We start from the raw sequence: 24,411 nt of genomic DNA on the forward strand, positions 1-24,411 counted from the left end.
GTTTTCCAGAATGGGGACGCTGGAATGACGAGTATTGCAAACACAAGAAGCCCTTTGTGTGTGCCAGGAGGATGTGATCATCAACTGATGTTTGGAGTCACAATTTTTTTATTCAAAGTCAACATATAGACTTGATAAATTGTGATTCAGTTGGACTAGTCAGTTCCAACTTATACATTGCAAACACAAGCTTTCTAAAGTTACTGCAATAAATGCTCTTCAGAAAACATGTGCATGGTTATTTGTTATATTTTTGTGTGTATTTAGCCATATGACAGTGGGAGCCATTGTAGAAGTACCCACTGTACGTATATCCTGTATTTCATTTTCCTACAGTGAAATATAACTTAAAACATCTGTTGTGCAATATAACATATGCAGAGGGAACAAAATTTTCACTTTCCAAACAATTTAGCTAGGTGGATAAACAGCAGAAGGTTCAGGACATTAGTCCTACACTGTTGAATGCAAAACCCCACCTCTATAAAAGCGCTATATAAATGTAATCAATTATTATTATTATAAACAAAGGTAGAAGAAAAGGAATGTATATTTAATCCTTATGCTAACCTGTGGATGGGCAGTGAGCTTAAAGGATAACACCAATGTAATTTTATATTGTATTTAACATCAGAAGCTCCTACTGTCTGTTCTGCTGCAGGTTTGAACTCATAGGCTCCCCTTGTTTTCAAAAATACATTAAAATCAGCTCAGAAAAACTGCTGCATCAACACAATCCATCATGTTGAAAAGCACGTGTATTACAGTCTTGATAAGAGATGTCTCTCATGGCGTATCATTTGTTTTCCGCGGGTGATTTGATGCGGATCTGGATCTTTCCCAGCACCATTTCGAGGAGGGCCTGTGGTGTGCACCTTCCACAGTATGAGAGTTACAGGAGAGTTTTAGGAGAGAGTTTATTATGAGAGTTACAGGAGTTAAAGGGCTGTTGAAGTTTGGTAGTACTTCCTGGATTAGAGAAGTAGCACACAGGATGCTCTACCCCCATAGAGTCATCCTAGAGAGGGACTGCTCCAGCTCCTTAATCACAAACATCCACAGCTAGCTTGAATGGCGTACTGAAGTTAGGTACTGCAAGGACTTCACACATCTCATGCCACATGTAGTAGAGTACACTTGTTTTAATGTTAATGCATTACTCCCTCTTAGCTTTTGAACACACCCCCATAGCATTAGGTTGACTCCTCCCTGGTCCAGCCCTCCAATTAGCTTATGAGGGTATTTAAGGCAGCTGTGGCATCATGGCTGCCTTTCTCTGTCTCTGCCTGTTGGTTGCCATATTGGCCCCTCTGTGTGACTCTGATGTAGGTGATGCAGTCATGAGGTTGTTTAAGGTTCTTTGTATGTACCCAGTGACTGAGTTTTATTTGTTTGTCGGTCTACCCGGTCGCACTGGTGTCTGCTTAGCTGAGATTTGTGATTCAAGTTATGTTTTCTAGCCGTGTTGATATACTGAGCACATGTGAAGTGGTACTGCAATAGCGCTCCGCCGCGGGCGCGTCATGGTCCACGTCATATTTGTGCTTCTTAACCGGAAGTCAGACAAGCACCTTGTGCCTTGGGCTTTGTGCCAATGATAAAAATGAATTACTCACCATCTCCCAATACAAATGTCAACTCCAACCCAGCAATTTTAACACCAGATGAGGTTTAATTTACTGGTGAGGTTGAAGTCCAAAGTATACTGCAACGATGGTTACAGTGCCGTGGACTTCCGAGGAAAGGGAAGAAAGATGCGCAGGGGAGAAATTGTTCCAGGCAGGACGTTAGATTAATAAAATGGTCTTTGAACATATTTTCTATCAGAAATAAAGTTTACCATTATTAGTGAGCTGTCTCTCTCTCCTTTCCGCTTTCCAGGCGTGCATGGTTCTGAAAGACGCACAACAGTGGCTGCCTCTCGGTGCCTCTCAGTTTTTATTTTCTTACTATTTTCAGAAAGGAACAAATACAAATTAAGTCCTTTATTAGTGTTGTATCTGCCGTTTCTGACCGGAAAACAACCGTGGTCATTTTCCGTTTTTCATTTTTGGATTTTGAAATGAAAATCAAATCACCATTCGTTTTTAATTATTATTATATATTTTTTTTAATTTCTGTTTCTGAAAAGAAAATACAAAGGCCAAAAAATACATGGACCATGCAGGCCTGGAGAGTGGAAAGGAGAGAGAGAGAGAGAGAGAGACACAGGGGGAGCAAGGGAGGAGTTGTTTAATTCAGTAATTCTCTCTCTCTCTCTCTCTCTCTCTCTCTCTCTGCTATTGATCTCTGAGGAACTGTCCGAAGTGCGCAAAAGTTTCAGAGCGAAAGAGAGACAGCGCATCCCCGTAACCATAGCAACTCACTCTCCCACTCCTGTCGTGACAGCACATGGTGGGAGACGCTGCTGCGCCGACTCTCTGTGCAGCATGCATGGGAATAAATGACAATATGATAGAAATTTATAGGTTCACATTTTCAAGCTTGAGTTTATCAAAATGCGGAACATACATTTTATTTATTTTTGTAGTGACTGGTGCCTTAAAATTAATGAATGTTAAAAACTCTTGCCATGTGTGACTTCAATTAGCCTATATTTGTACTTTCACCGGTGTTGGTATCATGCGGGAGGTAGACATATGTGGCCTAACCCTCGTGTGGACGGCCGCAGGCTCGTATCCACCGTAAGCACTTGTCCAGCTCCGTCTTGGGTTTCGGGAAATGTATAAAGCTACCACCGGCCATATGCAAGTAGACCGTTGGATGCCGCAAGCCTTGATGTGACATTTTTTCTGTTGGCAGCCTTCTAGTGATAGTTTCAAGTAAGATGTGGGAGGTTTTGGTACGCCATCATATCTCCCACCTGGCATCACAACTGTTTTCCCACAGCGCAGCTGAGAGGGATCATGAGGCAAATTCATGTCAGGCAGGCAAGGAAATTTTATCAGTGTCGCTTTGTGAGATGGCCTCTAGAGGCCATCCTTTCTTTGACTGAGATGCAGTGTTTGCCCCATAATCCAAGAGTTGTCAGTGTATAGAAATATATCTAAGTCCATTGCTATGCTTGTGTGTTTAGCCTATGGTGTCACATGCAGTAAAAGTAGCAGCACATCTGATGTAGTGACCAATACAACTTCAGATTTTAAATCTGAAAACATTTTGGGTGCAGCAGAGTTCCAACAAGTAAAAAAAATGCTTCCAATGTGACTTGAAAAATACCCTCTTACTCTAAAGAGAAAGTTTTGACATTTTCACTCTCCAGACTCTTACACCTAGAGGTCTGAATCAAGAGTATGAGATCAAACATTCAACTGGTAAAAAACTGAAGACATGGTATTTTCTTTGTGAAAATTGTTTTATTGTTAAAATGTAATGTCTTGATTATTCACATTCTCTAGTTCATCAATACAGTAACAATCAAGATCAGTAATGACACTTCTTCAGGTTATGGCTGTTGTTCTGTCGTACTTGTTTGTGTTGATGCTTTTAGACTTTTGATGGATTTGAGTATTGAATAGCCTTCACTTAGTTGTGGTACCTTTATGAATGGCAAATTTGAATGAACACATCCTCCATGGCTTTATGATAGTGCATCTACTGAAAACTATATGCCAAGTTGCATAGCTGGCAATTGGATAGATAAATAAGGTATAAACATTGTTCTGAGTATTGACATAGTTGATCTTGGCAGTTGGTAGCTTCTGAATTAGCAAAGGGAAAACAAGAGAGCACAGGTTTAAATGTTGGACCAATCTAACAAAAAAGGAAAACATGCAGTTCATTGTCATTTTTTATATTCAGTGGTACAATAATGTAGTAGATTTGTAATAATTACAACACAAGTAATACATTTTTTTTTCTTTAAATAATGTTTTATTGACTTAAGGTGAAATGTCTACAGCAATGAAGAGAGGTGGTAGCATAAAAACATCCATAACTACAGTAACACATGGAAAATGGGAAATTGTATAATAAAGGTTTGTATTTAGGAGCATAAACAATATCAACAAGCAACTGTATGCATACATATTGTATGGATCAGACCAGGATTTGAACTCACTTGTGCTTTGTAGACAAATAACCAAATAAAAGCAAACAACATTAATTATTTACAAAATTTAGAACAAAAATAAAAAAGTAAACCACACAAGAAATGTTGCCCATTTGACAGAAGTGATAACAAACTTTTAATAATTAACATAATTTAATATTAACTTAAGGAGAAATCATACAAATGTCAAATACATACAACTGAGGGGGTAACACTTTACAATAAGGGTACATTAATTAAGGGTTAGTTAATGCTTAATAAGCATTAACTAACCCTTAATTAACAGTTAACGTGTCTGGTAATCATTTACTGATGGTGTTCATGTTAACTAAGGTATTAATTTATACATTATTTAATAGTCATCTTTATAAACTATTAAATAATGTATAAATTAATACCTTAGTTAACATGAACACCATTAGTAAATTACACATTAGTTAACTGTTAATTAAGGGTTAGTTAATGCTTATTAAGCATTAACTAACCCTTATTAAGCATTAACTAACCCTTAAGGCCCTGACACACCAAACCGACTTCAAAGAACCAGCGGCAACGAAGGCCGACTGTTGCGTCGCCTGCGTCTGGTCCAAAAAGTTGCACTTTAACACACCGCAAAGACTACAGCCGACGGCCAACTAGCATGTACGTTCTGCGCCTGCGTGAGGGGAAATAACTCTCCATACCTTATGTCTGATAAGAAGTTGCAAATGGCACTGGTGTTGTCAGCCCTTGGTCTTTTGGTTGTGGAAGAAGAAAGGAAGAGGCGGAGGAGAAAAATAAGGAGAAACCGCACTAAATGGGTGAAATCATGAATAACGTTACTCCAGCGACAGGCTCAAGGGGCTTTCCCGAACCTGTGTCGAGAGCTGGAGATAAATGAAACCTCCGATTTTAAAAATTTCGCTCGGCTCTTTCCTGTTCAGTTCCACATGTTGAAGGAATTTATCAGTCCAATCATCCAGAGGCAAAACACAAACTACCAATCAGAGTGATCTCTCTCACCGACGGCTCCGACGCCGATTCAACATGCTCAATCGGCCGAAAAGACGCCGACAGGGTCCGACTAGTGCCGACGGTGCGGGACACACCGCAAAAACTAGGGACACCGACGCTTACCGACGGCCCGACATTGGCCGACGGCCGACTGTCGGCCTGGTGTGTCAGGGCCTTTAACTTAGTGTACCCTTATTGTAAAGTGTTACCACTGAGGGAAACCATACCTGTGTAAAACTAAATGATAAGGGTGATAGCATAGTCAAACAGGTCTTAGCTCCTGCCTGTGGGCCCCCTATCAAAGCAAAGAAACAATTAAAAGATTAAATCAAACAGTACACAACCCATAAACAGAATATACCATAACTAAAACATTAAGAGTAATGAGGTAACCATACAGGTCTCATATATGCCTGCAGGCCCCCCGTCAAATCAAAGAAACAATTAAAAGATGAAATCAAACAGTAGGCTACACAACCCATAAACAGAATATACCATAACTAAAGCTGGGGATACACCACACAACTTTTAAAATCCTAACAGATTATGAAAAGACTGGGCGTATACACTAACCGACTGGTTTCTGCAGTTTTTTTATGACGACTGAAAAACTGGGGATCACACACTTAACAACTACGCCAGATGAGGGATCGCACACTACTCGACTTGTCACTGCAACTGAACCAAACTGAACGCACCAAACTCACATGAAAACACGAGCTCTCGCGGTACGCGACGAGATGCCGGTAGCAAAGCAAACACGGGGTACAACATAAATTCACATTATACATTTTTATGGGTAGCGTACTAGAGCTTGCTGTTGTTGTTGCGCCACCATCTGCATGGAATAAAGGAAGAAACAGAGGGCAAAACAGTCCGTGTATTTTTTGGCCATTCTATTTTCTTTTCAGAAACAGAAAATAAAAAATGAAAAACGAATGATGATTTAATTTTCATTTCAAAATCCAAAAATGGAAAACCGAAATATACAAGGCATTGTCCGTTTTCCTGGTGAGAAACGGCAGATACAACATTTACAAAGGACTTGATTTTCCCTTTCTCCTTTGTAAAACAGAAAATAAAATAACAAAAATAAGCCCATTTTGGGATTGCAACCTGAATACAGAGCTGTGCGTCTTTCAGCACCATCAAGGACTGGAAAGCGGAAAGGAGAGAGAGAAGCAGAGAGGGAGGAAAATAGAATGACCAAAAAATACATAGACCCAATCCGCAGAGGAGCTGCAGGTGAGCAGCAATGTGAATCAAATACCTGTTGCTACATAATGGAGCCAAAGCTATGAAGTGGGAGCTGAGAACGTTTGTAGGATGTTGGCTACGGTGCCAGATGATTATGTTGCAAAACCGGACTGCGCATTTACATTGTCCGGTCAGGACTACCAACCGGACTTGTAGGCTAATAAATAATAATTATAAAACCTGACTTTCCGGTCTAAAATCGGCATCTGGCAGCCAAGGTTTTGTGTAATCAATCTTGAGTCTTCCCTGTATTTTTTTCCTGTGTGCCTTGGTACCAGAAAGATTGGTAGGCCTATCTATAAATTTATTGTATGAAGAATTAACTAGTTGATTGCACACTGGTGTGGGCTAAACACCGTATTGGCTTGTTATGGCATAGCTTCATAGTTTTTCATTGGCTATTGACGGGATCCATTCGCATTTGAGTTGTTGACGAATACACACTACCCGACTGCGTCCAGATTCCGCTTGTAAAAATCAAACATGTTTGATATAGTCGTAGTGGCTCCGACTCATGTCGGGAGGCAAGAGATTAGAGTCTGTTCCCCTCACACACTTATAGATTTTCTGTGCCAACTGGCCACGGCGACTGCCCCAAAATCTGCAGACTAGTGCAGACCAGGACAGACTCGGCCCGACTGTGAATCCTGGCTAAAATCGGGGCAATAGTTGTCTAGTGCAGTGGTTCTCAACTGGTGGGTCGCGGATGTGTGCGTGAAAAAAAAAAAGTTGAGGGAAAAAGTCTACAGAATTTCTGATGCTGCGCTTTTATTTTGAAGGACATACTATGATGCCGCGCGCGTGCAGTAGCGTTTGCTGTCAGCTTTGTCATGACAGTAACGCGTTCATTCGAGCATTTGTAAACATGGCGAAACGCAAATACGACACCGACTACATTAAATATGGGTTTTCTTACATTGAGGACAAAAGAGAGGGACCAACACCTCAGTGTGTTGTGTGCAGCCAAGTGCTGACACATGAGAGCATGAAGCCATCAAAAATGAAACGCCATTTAGAAACGAAACACTCCGCTTATAAAGACAAACCTGTAGAGTACTTTCAAAGACGACTCCAGGATCTGAGGGCATCGCAAAAGTGCCTAACGTCTTCATGTTCCAAGCAAGAGCAGGCACTCCGTGCATCTTACCACGTAGCTCACCGTATCGCAAAGTCCAAGAAGCCCCACACCATTGCAGAAGACCTTATCTTACCTGCAGCCATTGACATGGTCAGAGAGGTGCTGGATCAATCTGCAGCGGATAAACTGAAGACCGTACCACTGTCGAATGATACCATAAGTAGGCGGGTTGAAGAAATGTCCGATGACATCAAACAACAGACCACAGCTCGCATCAAGCAAGTGCTCATTATGCATTACAGATGGACGAATCCACAGACATAGCTAACCATGCGATTTTACTTGTTTATGTGAGGCATGTGTGGGAAGGGGACTTGCAGGAGCAATTTCTCTGCACTAGAGATCTTCCCACCACTACAACTGCAGAGGACATTTTCAGTACTGTGGATTTGTACTTGGGTTCGGTGCGTCAGAATCACAACTGATGGCGCTGCCTCCATGACCGGAAAAAATTCAGGGGTGGTGAAGAGAATACTTGAAAAGGCACCGAATGCGACTTGGAACCATTGTTTTTTGCATCGAGAGGCCTTAGCAGCCAAGGATATGGTGCCAGTGCTTCATGAAACTTTGAAAGACGTCGTCAAAGTGGTGAACCACATTAAACGGAGCGCCAAGAACACCCGGTGCTTTCAAAAGCTGTGCAAAGACCCGGGCAGTGAGCATGTACAGGTGCTGTATCATGCGGAAGTTTGCTGGCTTTCGAGGGGAAAGGTACTCTCACGTTTCTACGAACTTAGAACAGAAATCGCAGCCTTCCTTTTGGAGAACAACTCGCCTCTTGCCGACCTGTTTAGCGACAATGTGTGGCTCGCACAAGTTGCTTATCTCGCCGATTTGTTCGAACAGTTATACACATTAAATGTGTCTATGCAAGGGAGGGGACACAATATTTTTTAACAGTCTGATAAAATCGAGGCGTTCAAAAAGAAGATCGCATTGTGGGCAAATCATGTTTCCAAAAATAGACTTGACATGTTTCCCAATGCTTGTCGTGAGGCACAACAACTGGACACTGCAGGCAAAAATGCTCTGAAGAAAACTGTCACGGCACATCTCACTAAACTGCAGGATCGGTTTAACGACTACTTCCCGGAGAAACACGGGGATGACGACTGGGTACGCGATCCCTTCGGAATCGATATGGAAAGCGTCACGTTGCCAAGCAACGAAGAGAGTCAGCTGGTGGAGCTCTCATGTGATCAGACGCTGAAAAAGAAATTCACTGAGGTACGCCTCCCCCAGTTCTGGTGCAATAGTGTGATGACTGAGTATCCATCCCTCGCCAGCCATGCAATCAAAATCATCCTACCATTCAGCACTACCTCTCTTTGTGAAAGTGGCTTCTCAGCTCTGGTCCAGCTGAAGACAAAGCAGAGGAACAGATTGGACATTGAGCACGACCTCAGAGCTGCTTTGTCTACCATCACCCCAGACTTTGAGACCCTTGTCAGGAGCAAAAAGCATCCCCAGTTATCCCATTAGTTCCCCCAAACTTAGGTCTGTTATGTCAGCCTTATGATGAAGGGTTCAAGTAAAGTGCTATTGCATATTCTTCATAATACAATGCTGTTCAGTATGTATCCCCTGATAGGGTAATCTCTGCTACAGTTAAATTTAGATTCTTGAAACTCGATGAGCATCGCCAGTTTAACTTGTTTAAAAAGCATATATACCTGTAATTCAAGACAAGTCTGCCTTTTTATTTCATTCAAGAAAAGTCTGTGTGACAAAGTGGGTGAGAACACACCATTTGTCCCCATTTTCACCATCAGTGCCATATTGCTTACTAATTTAACCATGCTTGTTAATTGTTTGTTGTAGCCATAGCTCCATCATTGATCTGTAACTTGTAGACACATACTATCCCGGGTTTGTTTGTGTTTTGCATTATGTTTGGGTACAGTTCACATACCATCAACATTTCTGGTTAAAGTAAAACACGGACAAGTATTGTTAAGTTTAGTTATTGTTTATTGGTTCAGTTCTGCGTTCCATGAGTTCATAATTTCCTTTCTTTGTTACTTACCATACCCACCATGTGGTCCAGAGACAGAAGGAGGAGGCACCCAACCACTTCCTTTATTTATACACTGGGTGACATCATCAGTGATGTCAATGGGTGAGACCAAGTATGGGGGGGAGGTAAATTATGTTAAGTAAGTTATTTGATTGTGATCTGTTTATGTATGGTTGCAAATGTATGTTATATGGTAAGCTATGTGAACGTGTTTCTACTTGGAGGTTAGCAAGAATGAATAACTTTATCACTTACCTGTTTTCAGGAGAGGCATGGGATTTACCTGCAGGAATGGTACAGCCTAGATTGACTCCTGCTGATGGAAGGGTCTATTTAAGCAGTTGCCTTTTGGCTGTTACGGGGGTTGGACGTCAGCGTGTAGCTGTGTGCGTGTGATGTTAAGTTAATATAAGTTGAGTTATTATGGGTTGAGTTTTGTTCAGTTAAGCAAGTTAACTGTTTATTTGTTTTTGTACATATTTTTGGTTACACGTGTAGCATGGTGCCACTTTTTGTAAATAAAACACCTTTTGTTATACCTGGACAAAGTTTCACGAGTCTGCCTCCTACCACCTTCCTAGCCACTTTGGTCAAGCTATCTCACAGTCTGCCTTTTTATTTCATACAGTTCAATTTAGATTCTTGATGAGATACTTGATGAGAATCACCAGTTTAAACTTGTTTAAAAAGCATACAGACCTCTGCCTGTAATTCAAGATGTCTGCCGTTTTATTTCATTGGGTTTTTAGCCCTAGTTGCACTTTTTTTTGTGTTTATTTCATGTTTTTAACAGTGCATGAAGGCATTGTGTATTACTGTACTATTTTTTTGTGAAATAGATTTGAGTGGTTCAAAAATTTCAGAAATTTGGGTCGCGACTTAATGACTAAGGAAAAATGTGTCCTGAGGCTAGACCAGTTGAGAACCACTGGTCTCGTGTATCCCCAGCTTTAATCTGAAGGGTCGGCGTCATCAGCGTGGTAGGATTAGCTGTAGCTCCCAGCTCCCAGAAAGCAGAAGACTTTATTCGAACTTTTATGGTGGCGTGGACATGATAGTAAGGACAAGGAGCAGGCGTTTGGAAGGCGATGCTAAATGAAGTTCCCGAAGCTGTGTTTTGTAGAGACACCAGTGGGACACTAGTAATGGCACAGACATCCGGCGTCCCTTTGGAGTTAATATGACACCATCATACACAACCAAAATATGGTTGCACCATTCACAGTCTGCATAAATTGAACAGTTTAGTTTATTTGATAGTCAAAAACAATGCACAGCCATCAGTCATGCATTCATTAAAATCATCAAGGATAACACATAAAGTTTCTAAAACTTATTTCCAATGTGGTCCTCTTTTAAAAGACAAGAAGGCTAAGAAAACATGGCATTGGCTGGCCAAGTCACAGAGTATACCATAAGAAAACATCAAATAAATTATATAAAAAACAGGCATATGAAATGTGCTTGTTAATTACACTTTTCAATACAAACATCAACTAAACAATACACACATATTTCTATTCAAATATAGGATTGACATTCGTGCTCTTGGGCATAATAATTCACTTTAAAACGGAGGGACTAAATAACATGTGCCCAATACTTGCAATGCATCTTAAAGTCGAGATGAAATGAAAAATGCCTTTTTAATCCTTTTAGATCACATCCCCGGTCATATTGTGCACCTATTTAACAATATATGCCAAAAAAAAAATCTATTTCTTTGTATTCTTATATCAAAATTCAATCATGTTTTCTTCCTGTGAAACAAAATATGCCGTGTGCTTACGTAAGCATGCCCATAACCAATTTCAACCAATAATATCATGACATCCACCCATCAATCAATCTTCAACTTTTAGCGCACAGAGCTAAGATTCATTAGTTAGCTAGCTAGCAACAGCACGGTACTTCGGTGTGTCTTCGGGTGTTATGACACGCCCACTTTTCAACTTCAAATCAAATTCCTCCCAACGTTACGTCCCACTGTAGACACTGTAAAAATAAACACTGCAAAGAGGTAAAAAGACAAACGACAGTAAATCAAAATCATATAGAACATTTAATTAAAAAATGAATGAGGTAACTTGGCTAAAGTGGCCTGTTTACTATTTTGTTGTTAATTTATAATATTGCATCTTTTCTTTATAGAGTCCATACTGCTTTGGCAGCATTGTATCCTAACAGTCGTGTCAATAAAGCTGATTTGAATTGAAATGAATCTGCTCTCATGCATTTCCACTGGGGGGAGCCCGACTTCACTTTATTACCAACAACCCATTCTCCCTGCTGGCTCTCTCTCTCTCTTTCTCTCTCTCTCTCTCTCTCTCTCTCTCTCTCTCTCTCTCTCTCTCTCTCTCTCTCTCTCTCTCTCTCTCGCTTGTTTATTATTTTGTGCTAGTTATGTATTTTTTATTATCTATATTAATTTGTGTTTTGGTGCTTTGGCAATACTATTCACGCCAATAAAACAGACTCAATTGAACTGAGGACAGACAGAGCAGAGAGAGAGAGAGAGAGAGAGAGAGAGAGAAATTACAATATCATGTATATATTCATATACTTAATTTTTTTATTTGCATTAATCCATTCTTTATCTTACATATATTATTATTATTGTTACCATTACTCTAATTGTTAAGTTTGATTTTATTAGACGTTTTTTCCATCACTAATACAGTTATCATTATTGATTTCTACCAAAGCTGGCAATATATACTGAACTGTACTTCATGCCAATAAAGCTCATTGAATTGAATTGAAAGAGGGAGAGACGTGTGTGTGTGTGTCTGTGTGTGTGTGTGAGAGAGAGAGAGAGAGAGAGACACAGAGAGATTGTGTGTGTGTGTGTGTGTGTGTGTGAGAGAGAGAGAGAGAGAGAGAGAGAGAGAGAGAGAGAGGGACTCGGGGAGGGCGGGGAATATAGAGAGACAGAAGGACAGACACATACAGAGAGAGAGAGAGAGAGAGAGAGAGAGAGAGAGAGAGAGAGAGAGAGAGAGAGAGAGAGAGAGAGAGAGAGAGAGAGAGAGAGAGAGAGAGAGCTGGCTTCGGCAGTAGGTCGGTATGTAGCGGCAGCGCTGCTTCAGTCTGGGATTACAAAGAGGAGAAAAACGCGCCTTGGAATGAAATTATCAACCCGGGATTAGAAATAAACCCGCCGACGATGAGATACGGCGCTGGACTCTCACTATCGGCCTGAAGGAGACAGAAAACACGGCGAGATTTGATATTTATTAGTGTTAAAAAATGGCGAACGACTCTCCAGCCAAAAGTCTGGTGGATATAGACCTCGCATCTCTGCGGGTGAGTGTGTGTTGGTCGGATCGGCATATCGGCTTTGCACCGGAGTGTGTGTTTTATACACAAAGCTGTGAAATGTGTAGGAAAAGCAGGTTATAAACAGTGTTGTTGTTGACACAGCCCTGCGGTGGCTTTTCTTTGTCTATGCGCTGGCATGGGAGGCCAGAAATCGGGCGCAACCGGCTCACGGACCAAACATACCCTTATAATTATAGCTCATAATTAAGCAACCTTTTTTTTTTTTTTCTGTTTGTCACTTTTCGATCCAGGACCCTGCTGGGATTTTCGAGCTGGTGGAAGTGGTCGGCAACGGCACCTATGGACAAGTCTACAAGGTGGGTTTGATTTGTCCTCTCGGTGTATCAAAGCCCCGCCGAGAAAACAGGCGGAAACTGGAGCACAAACATGCATTTATGTATTTTCCCCCCCCGGTCCCAGGGTTTATTATAGCACCCCCCCTCCCTCAATTTGGACTGGTGCGGTCTGGACTGGATTATCTCTCTTTGAGCTGGCTTCACATCCATTCATTTATTTGTGTCGATGCAGAGATTAGCCTACACACCTAGTTTGGCCTCATTACATCTCTCCTCCTCCACACCCCGGTTATGATATTTCCCATGCATTGCACTGCACTGAACAAACCAATGCCTCCATGCATGACAGTCTTTACCACGCTGACCGACTTGTGCGCCATTGGGTGGGTGGTGTTTCATTGCGCATTTGTGCACACCGTTGCCCAGGCCTACTGTAGGTCCGCTGCGGTGCATTAAGGGGACAGGCTTGTTCGTCCCAACACACACACACACACACACACACACACACACACACACACACACACTGGAAAAGGCATTTGGTGGAGCCTGGGTGCTTCTGCAGCCCAGATTTCCATCTCTGTTCCCCCATCACAGCTGAGCTGAGCAGCGACATCACATCCTGTTGAGGTTGCTGTTGCCTGGTAGAAATGAGAGTAGTAGAAGAAGAAGAGGAGGAGGACTGGATCAGGGCTGCTGGATGTGTCCGGACTTGTTCTGAGCCAAGTTAAGCTGCTGCTTTTTTTTTTATTTTAAAGTACTAATCTGCAACATTTTCATATTTATAAATGTCTGTTTTGCAGCTCTCTATTGCTGATTGCTGTAACTCAACAGTGATCCAACCTATCTCCAGTTCATAAAGCTTCTCCACTGTCTGTTCTAAAAAATCCTCTGCCGCACAGGAAGTGATGCGTTTTACATTTCCGGTTTGTTTGGAATAAACAGAAGAAGAAGAACTGGGTAGTTAGCATGAGCAGTGATAGCCGCCATGACTGAACGGAGAAAGGAAGTTGTTTGTTTGGAATGAGTAGAAGAAGTCGGTAGTTGTGCTGCTTTTAGTCAGAAGAAATTTGTAGCTGGTAGTTTGTAATTCCAACCTTGAGTTCAGTCCAGCTCGGAAAAACCAGACGAGAAACATGGAAGCTAGCGAGATTTTGTTTGCCCAACGTAAAATCCTGTTCCCCATACAACAGCTAATGTTCTGTCTGTCAACGTTAGCTAGCTAGCTAGGGAGTCATTCCTATGTTCCCAGGGTCCTATGTTCTCAGGGTCCTATGTTCCTAGGGTCCTATGTTCCCAGGGTCCTATGTTCCCAGGGTCCTATGTTCTCAGGGTCCTATGTTCCCAGGGTCCTATGTTCCCAGGGTCCTATGTTCTCAGGGTCCTATGTTCCTAGGGTCCTATGTTCCTAGGGTCCTATGTTCCCAGGGTCCTATGTTCCCAGGGTCCTATGTTCCCAGGGTCCTATGTTCTCAGGGTCCTATGTTCCCAGGGTCCTATGTTCCCAGGGTCCTATGTTCCCAGGGTCCTATGTTCTCAGGGTCCTATGTTCCCAGGGTCCTATGTTCTCAGGGTCCTATGTTCCCAGGGTCCTATGTTCCCAGGGTCCTATGTTCTCAGGGTCCTATGTTCCCAGGGTCCTATGTTCCCAGGGTCCTATGTTCCCAGGGTCCTATGTTCTCAGGGTCCTATGTTCCCAGGGTCCTATGTTCTCAGGGTCCTATGTTCCCAGGGTCCTATGTTCTCAGGGTCCTATGTTCCCAGGGTCCTATGTTCCCAGGGTCCTATGTTCCCAGGGTCCTATGTTCTCAGGGTCCTATGTTCCCAGGGTCCTATGTTCTCAGGGTCCTATGTTCCCAGGGTCCTATGTTCTCAGGGTCCTATGTTCTCAGGGTCCTATGTTCCCAGGGTCCTATGTTCCCAGGGTCCTATGTTCCCAGGGTCCTATGTTCTCAGGGTCCTATGTTCCCAGGGTCCTATGTTCCCAGGGTCCTATGTTCCCAGGGTCCTATGTTCTCAGGGTCCTATGTTCCCAGGGTCCTATGTTCCCAGGGTCCTATGTTCCCAGGGTCCTATGTTCTCAGGGTCCTATGTTCCCAGGGTCCTATGTTCCCAGGGTCCTATGTTCCCAGGGTCCTATGTTCCCAGGGTCCAATGTTCCCAGGGTCCTATGTTCTCAGGGTCCTATGTTCCCAGGGTCCTATGTTCCCAGGGTCCTATGTTCTCAGGGTCCTATGTTCCCAGGGTCCTATGTTCTCAGGGTCCTATGTTCTCAGGGTCCTATGTTCCTAGGGTCCTATGTTCCCAGGGTCCTATGTTCCCAGGGTCCTATGTTCTCAGGGTCCTATGTTCCCAGGGTCCTATGTTCTCAGGGTCCTATGTTCCGAGGGTCCTATGTTCTCAGGGTCCTATGTTCCCAGGGTCCTATGTTTCCAGGGTCCTATGTTCCCAGGGTCCTAGGCATGTGGTTCCCAGGCAGAGGAGGTGGTTGGGTTGGGGTCATGGGGTCACTGAGGTTAGGGTTAGAGCAAGCTTACGGTCAAGGCTGTCAGAAGCCACGGTCGTGGATGGAGCCAGGCATGGACTTGTGGCTGGGTGGAACGTAGGACCCTGGGAACATAGATACGCTCCCCTAGCTAGTTAGCATAGAACGTTAGCATCTGTAAGTGCTAACGTTCTAGTTCTAGTAACATTTCAAATTCATATGTTTAACCATTACTACACAGGTGTTTTAATAGATTTAAGGTCATGTGATGCTGAAAATAGAACTGGGAATGGAAAGTGTGGATTATAAACATGTTAACAGTAATGCTGCGTGTCGTTGACGTGACGTCAGATAACTCGGGATGTGAAATCTTGTCTGAGTTTCCTGCTTGATATTCTGACTTGAAGTGCATTTTTCCCAGTACCAAGCCCCAACTTTTGACGCATTACTGACATCTCTGGAACGCAGCGTTGGCAAGAGCAGCTAAAGTTTTCAATCCAAACAATCACTATAGAGAGAAAGCCAGCGGAGGGGCTGCAGATTGCCAGTTGATCTCTGGGAAGTGCAGTTGCAAAAACACCACAGCAATGAGCACTTAGCACCAAAGATGGAGACTAAATCAAACAGATGAGTCATATTTTTGGCATGTGGCATTAGGCAAATATTCAGTTTATAATTATGGATATTAAATCCTGACCGTAAGTGGGCACACTTCCAGTTTCAGTGTTCATCTGAGCTCTGAGCAGAACACACACACGAGCCGATATCAGGTTTGTGATGGAGTCAGCAGCTAGGTTTCCATCCAGGTGGTTTTATGCAAATTATGATGTAGCGAATTAGAAAAGCTGCAGGGAAATGTCAAAAAGATCTGAGACTGAGATCTGTTGAATTGCTCAAGTCATACAGGTATGAGGATCCCACAAACGATCTGCATTCAGGGAAGCGGACCGCACACACGCCTCCTCGCTATGTAACTGGGCAGAGACGAGTGTCGCTTCGAATCAGATCATATAGGCACCGACGACAATGCGAGCCCGGAGGCTAGCTTTGGTTGACGCCTGCTCAGGTTCGTGCTCGAGTGCGTGTGCGATGAAATTTGTCCTCCTATTTAAGCAGAAGTAGGCAGAGTGCTATGTGGGTGGGAGCCTTTGTACTTGTTTTTCTGAGCCGGGAGAAGACAACATGATTGGGAAAAACAAGTCTTTATTTGCTTTGAGGTTGTTGTTTTTTTTTAAAGCCTCAATTGTGTGGCTCAGGGCGAGACTGACGGCCGCTGTAAGTGTTTCATTAAAGGGGGAACAAGTGGTTGTGGAAATGCTCAGACGCACTGGAACGCAAATTAACCTTGACATTTTGAGTTTAGTTCCTCAGGATTCGGTGAATCATATCACGTGCGCTATGCAAGTTTGGCAAGGATGAAACAAGCTTTTCTTCCCTGCCTGTCTGCTCTGCCTGCCTCACAAACATTTGCCCCTAAACTGTGTGTGTGTGTGTGTGTGTGTGTGTGTGTGTGTGTGTGTTTGGGTCTGCACATGTACACTTGATCCTCAGTTCTTTGCAATTGGTCGGGGTTCCCAGGCCAGCGAATAGCTGCAGAGTGTGACTAACTCAGAGGTGTTGCAGCTGTGTGCACCGACCACAGCTGTTGGGATGGAAAAATAGAGCGAAGGGGGGGGCGGGTGTTGGAAGAGAGAGAGAGAGAGAGAGAGGGAGAGAGACCCTAACCCCTTAATCACAAAGGTGTTTTTGTTTAGCAGCTAAAAAGCCCTGTAGGAACTGGATGCATCCCAGAAAAGCACATACTAAACCATTTATATCTTAGGCATCAAGCTGACGTTCTTATCCAGAGAGACTTAACATTGAGTCTAATAGTAGAGTTACCTTAATTTCCTAAATCACCAACATTACAAGCAACCAATAGTAAGGAGGTCAAGGGTCACAGTGCTCTGACAATACTCATGTCGCCATAGAGTGGTCATGTAAGAAAGAAGAAGGGCAAGGAAAGGCAAACAGAAATCAGAGCTGAGGAAAGAGATAGAAAGGAGTTTTTTTTTTAACTTTAGGATAAGACCAAAGTCAGCATGTGGGCCTGGGAATCCCCCTCTCTCAGAGGAAATGGTTTAACCCAATTATGACTGACTGAGTTTAGACTTACTGAGCTTCTCTCCTTCATTCCACAGCTGTAATTGTTTCAGCCTCATTGAGACGCTGCATTCAGGTTCATAAAATTGCTAAGTTGATCAAGCAATAGCTCAAATCAAAAAGTGGGATTTTTTTTTCCTGAATAGAACAAAAATGTTGAAGAGTTTGTCGCTCGGCCGTCGTCGGTGTCGGTAGAGAGCGATGGATGTTTGTCAGATGTGAGGAAGTAGTGAAATGGCGGAAGTCATCAGTGCGGCGAGGAGAAGTTGGTGGCTTGGCTTTGATTGCCAGATTAGAAAACCACAACTTTGTTCCTCTCGCTTTGGCATGCATCAACACAAAGGGTCTGAACAGTTTTGTTTTCGAAAATGACAATATAAGACCTTGAGTCAACAAGGCAGCAGTGAATCCTGTGTACCGACCGAGTCCTGGTTCGACTGATAAGTGCTATACGTGCCGTTAATTTGTGCAGACGTTTGTTATCTTTAAGTTTGACCGTTTTTATGCCAAATAATAAAAGTATTCAGTGTTTCCCCCCAAAATTTTCTTCTTGTCAGGGTTGAAAAGCCTCTGAAACAGCATTTTGATCATCATGGGACACTAAAACTCTCCACTGAAACCCAGACTGATGAAATACCTGTACAATGGTAGGGAAACTCTGGAATACATTACTGCCTTTAAATGATGATAAGAAACATAATTGATCAATTAAATGAATAAGTAAAATATGCAAAGAAAATCTAATTTCTAGGCCTTTTCTTCTGTAGCTGTGGTCAGGGAATAACAGGCGGACTGACTATTAAATATGCACAAAAAAAATAAAAAATACTGATTGTTTAATATCAGCCCGTTATATCAGTCTAACCCAGATACTGACATGTTATCTGTTCAAAACTAAGTTCTAGGGGAACAGCTTGGGTTTGCAATGCAAATTTCTCATGAGCTATATAGTTATCCTACTTCTCTAACCTGTAATTTCAGCTGCATGTCAGGATCTCTCTGGAGTTTTCATGTAGTTTACCAGGGAAAATCCAGCGCTGGACATCATACAGTGTGGACGGAGGCTACGTGTCCACCGGGAAGCTTCCTGTTTACCTTGACCTTTCAAATCAGAGGAAGTAAAGCACGGGCTCTACCAGCAGCAGCGGGAACCTCGCGCTGTCCCCTTCTCATTTACAGTCACAGTCGTGCTGTTTGGCTGAGAGCTTAGCATATTTTAAACTGATAACAAAAAAAAATATTCCCTCACTCTTAGTGCCACTAGCTCAACAAGTTCAGCTGCTGTCCAGTCCCACAGCGCCTAGCTAGCTGCAGCATCGACTGTTTCTGTAGGTCTTAAAGTCCTGGAATAATCAGGATAACCACAAAATTCACCCAATGAATTGTCATGAAGAATAGATCCGCTCCACTACACAGCTACGCTCTGGCGGGTTAGCTGTCTTTCAGTATCAGATCATAGTTATGTTAGCCAAAATGTTTCGTTAGCATAGCCCAAAGATAATACATTCTAGAGCTGCAACGATTAATCGATTAGTTGTCAACTATTAAATTCATCGCCAACTATTTTGATAATCGATTAATCGGTTTAATTTTTAAAGAAAAATAAGTCAAAATTCTCTGATTCCAGCTTCTTAAATGTGAATATTTTCTGGTTTCTTTACTCCTCTATGACAGTAAACTGAATATCTTTGGGTTGTGGACAAAACGAGACATTTGAGGATGTCGTCTTGGGCTTTGGGAAACACTGATCGACATTTTTCACCATTTTCTGACATTTTATAGACCAAACAACTAATCGATTAATCGAGAAAATAATCAACAGATTAATCGACAAGGAAAGTAATCGTTAGTTGCAGCCCTAATACATTCCACACCTCTGATGCGATACTGCTTTGCTAGCTCAGTCTACTAAAATATCCACCAGTGACAAATAATTTGGATGACTTCTGTCTGTTGGGTTGTTTTGGGACATCAACAGAAGCACAGTGAGAAGAAAACATCATGCCAGGAAGGTTTTGCTTGTTGCGGTGCTAGTTTATAGAAAAAAGAAGAAACGGACTGTATAGGATAAATTCAATAAAACACTTGAGCTGGCAAAAACCTACAATCATCCCAATGTTCTTCCAGGCGTTCCCTGTTTTATCTTTGTTTTTGTAATGCTTTGATGATGAAACGGTACAACAACAGGATGGTAATTATTGGTGTTCGCTGCCATTTTCCCCATACAAACCTAGGAAAGCCTGATTCTGATTGGCAAAATGGATGGTGATGGTGGATCCGTTTGTCCAGCTGAACTTTATGTCTGTCAAAACAAATGGAAATCTGACGGGGACGGACGTGTCATCAGCCCTGTCCAGATAACAGACGCTTCTCATTTGAAAATGAACTGAAAATTACATTTGCGGACAGACAGGATGGAAGCAGTTTTGCTCTTCTGTTTTTCCTCTGTTGTGATAGGGAAGATGCTTGTTTCCATGCCGCTGAAGTGAGGCTGGGTGTGGCTGCTGGACCCTCCCTGCTCTCCCACCAGCAGGCTTTCATCAGCTGGGCAGATCATCCCACAGACAGGAAGTGGGCAGAGGCAGCACCGCAGCACCGCAGCACTGCATGCACAAGACAGCTTTCAGATGCATGTGTGTTTCAATGCACATGCGATGATGTATTTCTCCCTCACCTTATCCTTTGTGCTTTTGAAAGCATAAGGAGATACTGTAAGTGATATTTACACAGTCCTGTATGTGTCGTTTCAGTATATTCATATGCAGCCTAACAACCTATTTATAGGACTAATCTACTCTAGGGCTATTGGTTTGCCGATCAGGTCAATATTGGCCTTTTATTAAATGTTGGATATTTGCCAATCAGTGCTGATATGAATGGCTTTGACCACAGCTACAGGAAAAAAGTCAATTTACATTTTTTTGCACTTTTTATTTATTCATTTAATTGCTAAATTACGTTTTTTGTGTGAATTAATCATTCAGTTAAAAGGTATTAATGTATCCCGGAGTTTCCTCTACCACTGGATATGTGTGGTGCGTCACTCTGCTGACACTAAAAGAATTTCATCCGTCTGGTTTCAGTGGAGAGTTTTAGTGTCCCATGATGCTCTAAGTGCTGTTTCAGAGGCTTTTCCACCCTGACGAGAAGAAAATTCAGGGGGAAACTCTGAATGCTATTTCTGACATGAGAACGGCCAAATGAATACCGACTCGGCACAGAATTGTACAGCTTCGGTGCAAAAATACCGGCAGTCTTCAAAAACCCACATCGGTCGAATCCCACTAGGTATCCTGAGGGAAAGCATCATTTTCTATTCTTTTCTACCTATTCTACTCTATGGGACTCTATATATAGCACGGCCGTCGCTCAGCCAAGCAGAGGAACTACAAACCTGTCAGAGGGAATAGACTCACGTTGGCTCACCGGCCTTCCGGCTATTCAAACTGGAATGTTAGTCCTGTGTACCGCGACCTTTCAAAACACAGGAAGTGAAGCGCTGCCACGACCAACAACAACAGCAGCAGCAGCAGCAGCAGCAGCAGCAGTAAAGCTGTGTGTCCACGGGGAAACGCTCTTTATAGCCAATGCAGGTCTTATCTACCGTGACCTTTCCAAACGGAGGAAGTTAAAGCACTGCCACTGGTAGCAGCTGCTTCTTCTCATGATTTACAATGCTGCCGGAGACTTAGCATGTTTTGAGTGCTAAAAGTTAGATATTTCAACTTTTAGCAAAGAGTGACAGGCTTTTACATAGGTTTTCAAAAGGCTGTGTGTCCACCGGGAACTTCTTCTGCAGCGCTATAGCTTCTTTTTTCTCATGATTTACATTGGAGAAGCATGTGAGACTTGTTTTTAGAGCTCTGAGCGCTAAACGTTGTTGAGTGAGGGGGGGGGGGGGGGAGACGGGACTTTTTTCAATATATCGCTCCATATATAGTTTTATATATGGACTTATAACATGTCATGACTAGGGATGGGAATTGATAAGATTTTATTGATACCAATGCCATTATCGATTCTGCTTATCGGTCCGGTTCTTTATCGATTCCCGATCAATTTTCTGTGTGGAAAAAAAAAGTAGGCCTACACAGGTTTTCAGCGTCAACGCAGCTGTTTTATTATCTCTCGAGTCTGAACACAGTGTAGAATGTCTGCCTAATAACATTTGAACATGTTAAAATAAATTACAGTGCTCCTTTTTTTTTAAATTATATAACTTGGAAAACAAATAAGATCTTTAGATGGTTACCCTAAGATGTTTCAACACATTGCTGGTGTTTCCACCCTTAAGGCTGCGTTCACACACAGCGTTTTTTCCCTAACCGCCAGCGCCCTTTTCTCATTAAAAGCAATGGGAAGCGGCCGCAAGGCGCACAAAAGGCGGCCGCTCCCAAAAAGCGCTGCAGCCGGCGTTTTTTTCGTCAGAGCGGAGCGCTTTCAAAAGTTGAGAAATGTTCAACTTTTCAGAAAAGCGCCGGGTGACGTGAACCGCTTTTTCCCAGCCGACCAATCGCGATGACAGAGACGCCGGCCGTTTCCCATAGCAACAACAAATATGGAGAAAGTGAAAGTGCCGGTGGAGAAATGGGACGTTGTAATAAGAAAACGCTATGTGTGAACACAGAAATTATAATTTTACAGACGTTACAAGTAGCACTGTTGTCATCTTTCTGCGTGAAATGAAGCCACGCTTTGGACCGTTTCTTCCTCTCCGCCATGACTCCTTCTTGTTGCAAGTTTCCAGCAGCGTGGACGCAGAGTTTGACGTCATGACGCATGAGTTTTTGCAATGCGCATGCGCAACTGTCAGAAAAACATGCCGGCATCGATAAAAGGAATTGATAACCTCGGAGGCATATGATTCTGATGGATCAGACAATTTGGAACCGGTTCTCAACTGGAACCGGTTCTCGATTCCCATCCCTAGTCATGACGTCATGACGTGCATCATGGAACAGGGGCAATATGCCAGCATTTGCATTGCACTCATTACTTACTCATCATTACTTACTCATCATTACTTACTCATCACTTAATTTTCTGTCTTTTCTATCTGGGCAGTTTCACACATCTACGATTCTACGCAGCGTTACAGATCGCTTTAGATCACTTTCTATATACTGACCAACTTTTGATTTTGTGCCTTTTTTTTTTTTTTTTAATGCCTCCTACATATCGTATTGTTCTGAAAAATCATGAAGGTTCAGGGCTTTCAGAAGTTTGTTTCGGGCGGTTCTCGGAAGCAGTTCTGACGAAGCATATCCAATAGGCTACATCTTTAGCATGGGCAGCCCCGGTGGGAACTGAACCCCTAACCTCGGCAGCGTCGGTGCCTTGCTCTACATGTCGAGGGACACCGGAACCAACAGAAATCACAATTTAACTGCTTTCCTACCCCTTCATATCCAGATTTTGGTTGTTTTTTTTTGTGTCGCCCTGATCACATCCCTGATTTTAGGCAGTTTGGCTGATGTTGTTATTCAAGAATGACTACCAATAAATCAACAGTTCTAATCCCAATAGTAATTTTGCGAAAAACACCGCAACCTCAAGTTCATTGTTCATCATTCATTCTAAAATACAGAGGGTCCAGTCTGAGAAGTTGGTATTTTGTCAACCTAGGACTTAAGTTTCCTCATGTCCTTTAAAATGTCCCATAGTTTCCTTTAGTTTTTTTCCTTCTTTTTGTGCCATCGATCATTTTCTAAGGGTAGGTGTCACATTTCTGAAACTATGAATATGGCAATGTGGACCGAACCCCTTTAACTGTAGGTTTTTAATATTTCCGTCCAGGGGTTTGTTGATTATCACCTGCGCCTGTTCACTGTCCTGTGGTTTAACACCTTGTGTCCCCCTGTAACCTGCTGCAGGTGCAACACGTCGGCTGCACCTCACCTACTAAACACCCTGCTCATGTCTCACTGTTGGATAGCTGCCTTTTATTCTCAGCTCTTACCAAACAGGATATTTTTTTTTTTGATCGTATACTTACTGGATTTATGCTTTATTAGCCGAGGGCGCAGTCGGGTGTGACAGGAAAGACGGTGACAAAGATCATGACGCTGCAAGTTCACGCTAAGCACCTGAGCTTTGCTGCGCTGCCAAGACGCGCTATTAAACAGGAGTGTTACGGAGAGAATGGGAGCGCTTCTTTCTTTTTTCCTGTACTGCCAGCCCACCCAGGCTCTCAGGCCCGGTGCAGAGCCCGGCTAAAGATGAAAAAAGGCTTTAAATGCTACTGCAACCCAACCCAACCCAAACCGCCCCCCCCCCCCTGCTTTGGCTACTTTGGACCGATCCTCGCTATGGAATGCAAGGGCCGGGCTGCGTCCACAAGAGGAGAAAGAGGGGCGGGAATTAATGAAGAAGAAGAAGAAGAAGGAGGGCTTTGGGAATGAGGGATGGGTGGAAGAAGGGATGGGAAGGGAAGGAGGAAGAGCGAGAAGGAGGGATAAATGGAGGTGGAGGAGAAGGTCAGGCGCCCCAGGCAGCTGAGCATCCCTCCTCCTCCTCCTGCTTCTCCACCCAGGTCACGTGACTCGTGGTTTGGGGGGGTGGGGGTGGGGGGGGGGGGGGGGGTTGTCATGGCGGCTGTAATCCCTCAGCATGAGCCTGCACACGCTGAGAGGAAGATGAGGAAGCGATGAGGATGTGTAAGGAGAATGTAAGGATAGAGATGCAGTGAGAAAACACGTAAAAAAGAAACCATAC

General features: G+C 43.0%; 1 protein-coding gene across 1 annotated transcript in view; it reads left to right on the forward strand.

Annotated features, from left to right (window-relative positions):
* The first annotated feature begins 12,505 nt into the window (after positions 1-12,505).
* The window catches only part of LOC139915070 (mitogen-activated protein kinase kinase kinase kinase 4), a 124,878-nt gene continuing 112,972 nt past the window's right edge, over positions 12,506-24,411 (forward strand). Inside the window, exons 1-2 of the mRNA XM_071903561.2 lie at positions 12,506-12,762; positions 13,029-13,094. Coding sequence (XP_071759662.2) covers positions 12,706-12,762; positions 13,029-13,094 — 123 coding nt within the window. The 5' untranslated portion in view covers positions 12,506-12,705. The remainder of the gene's footprint in view (positions 12,763-13,028; positions 13,095-24,411) is intronic.

This window comes from Centroberyx gerrardi, chromosome 10 (genome assembly GCF_048128805.1).
Source record: "Centroberyx gerrardi isolate f3 chromosome 10, fCenGer3.hap1.cur.20231027, whole genome shotgun sequence".
Taxonomy (NCBI): Eukaryota; Metazoa; Chordata; class Actinopteri; order Beryciformes; family Berycidae; genus Centroberyx; species Centroberyx gerrardi.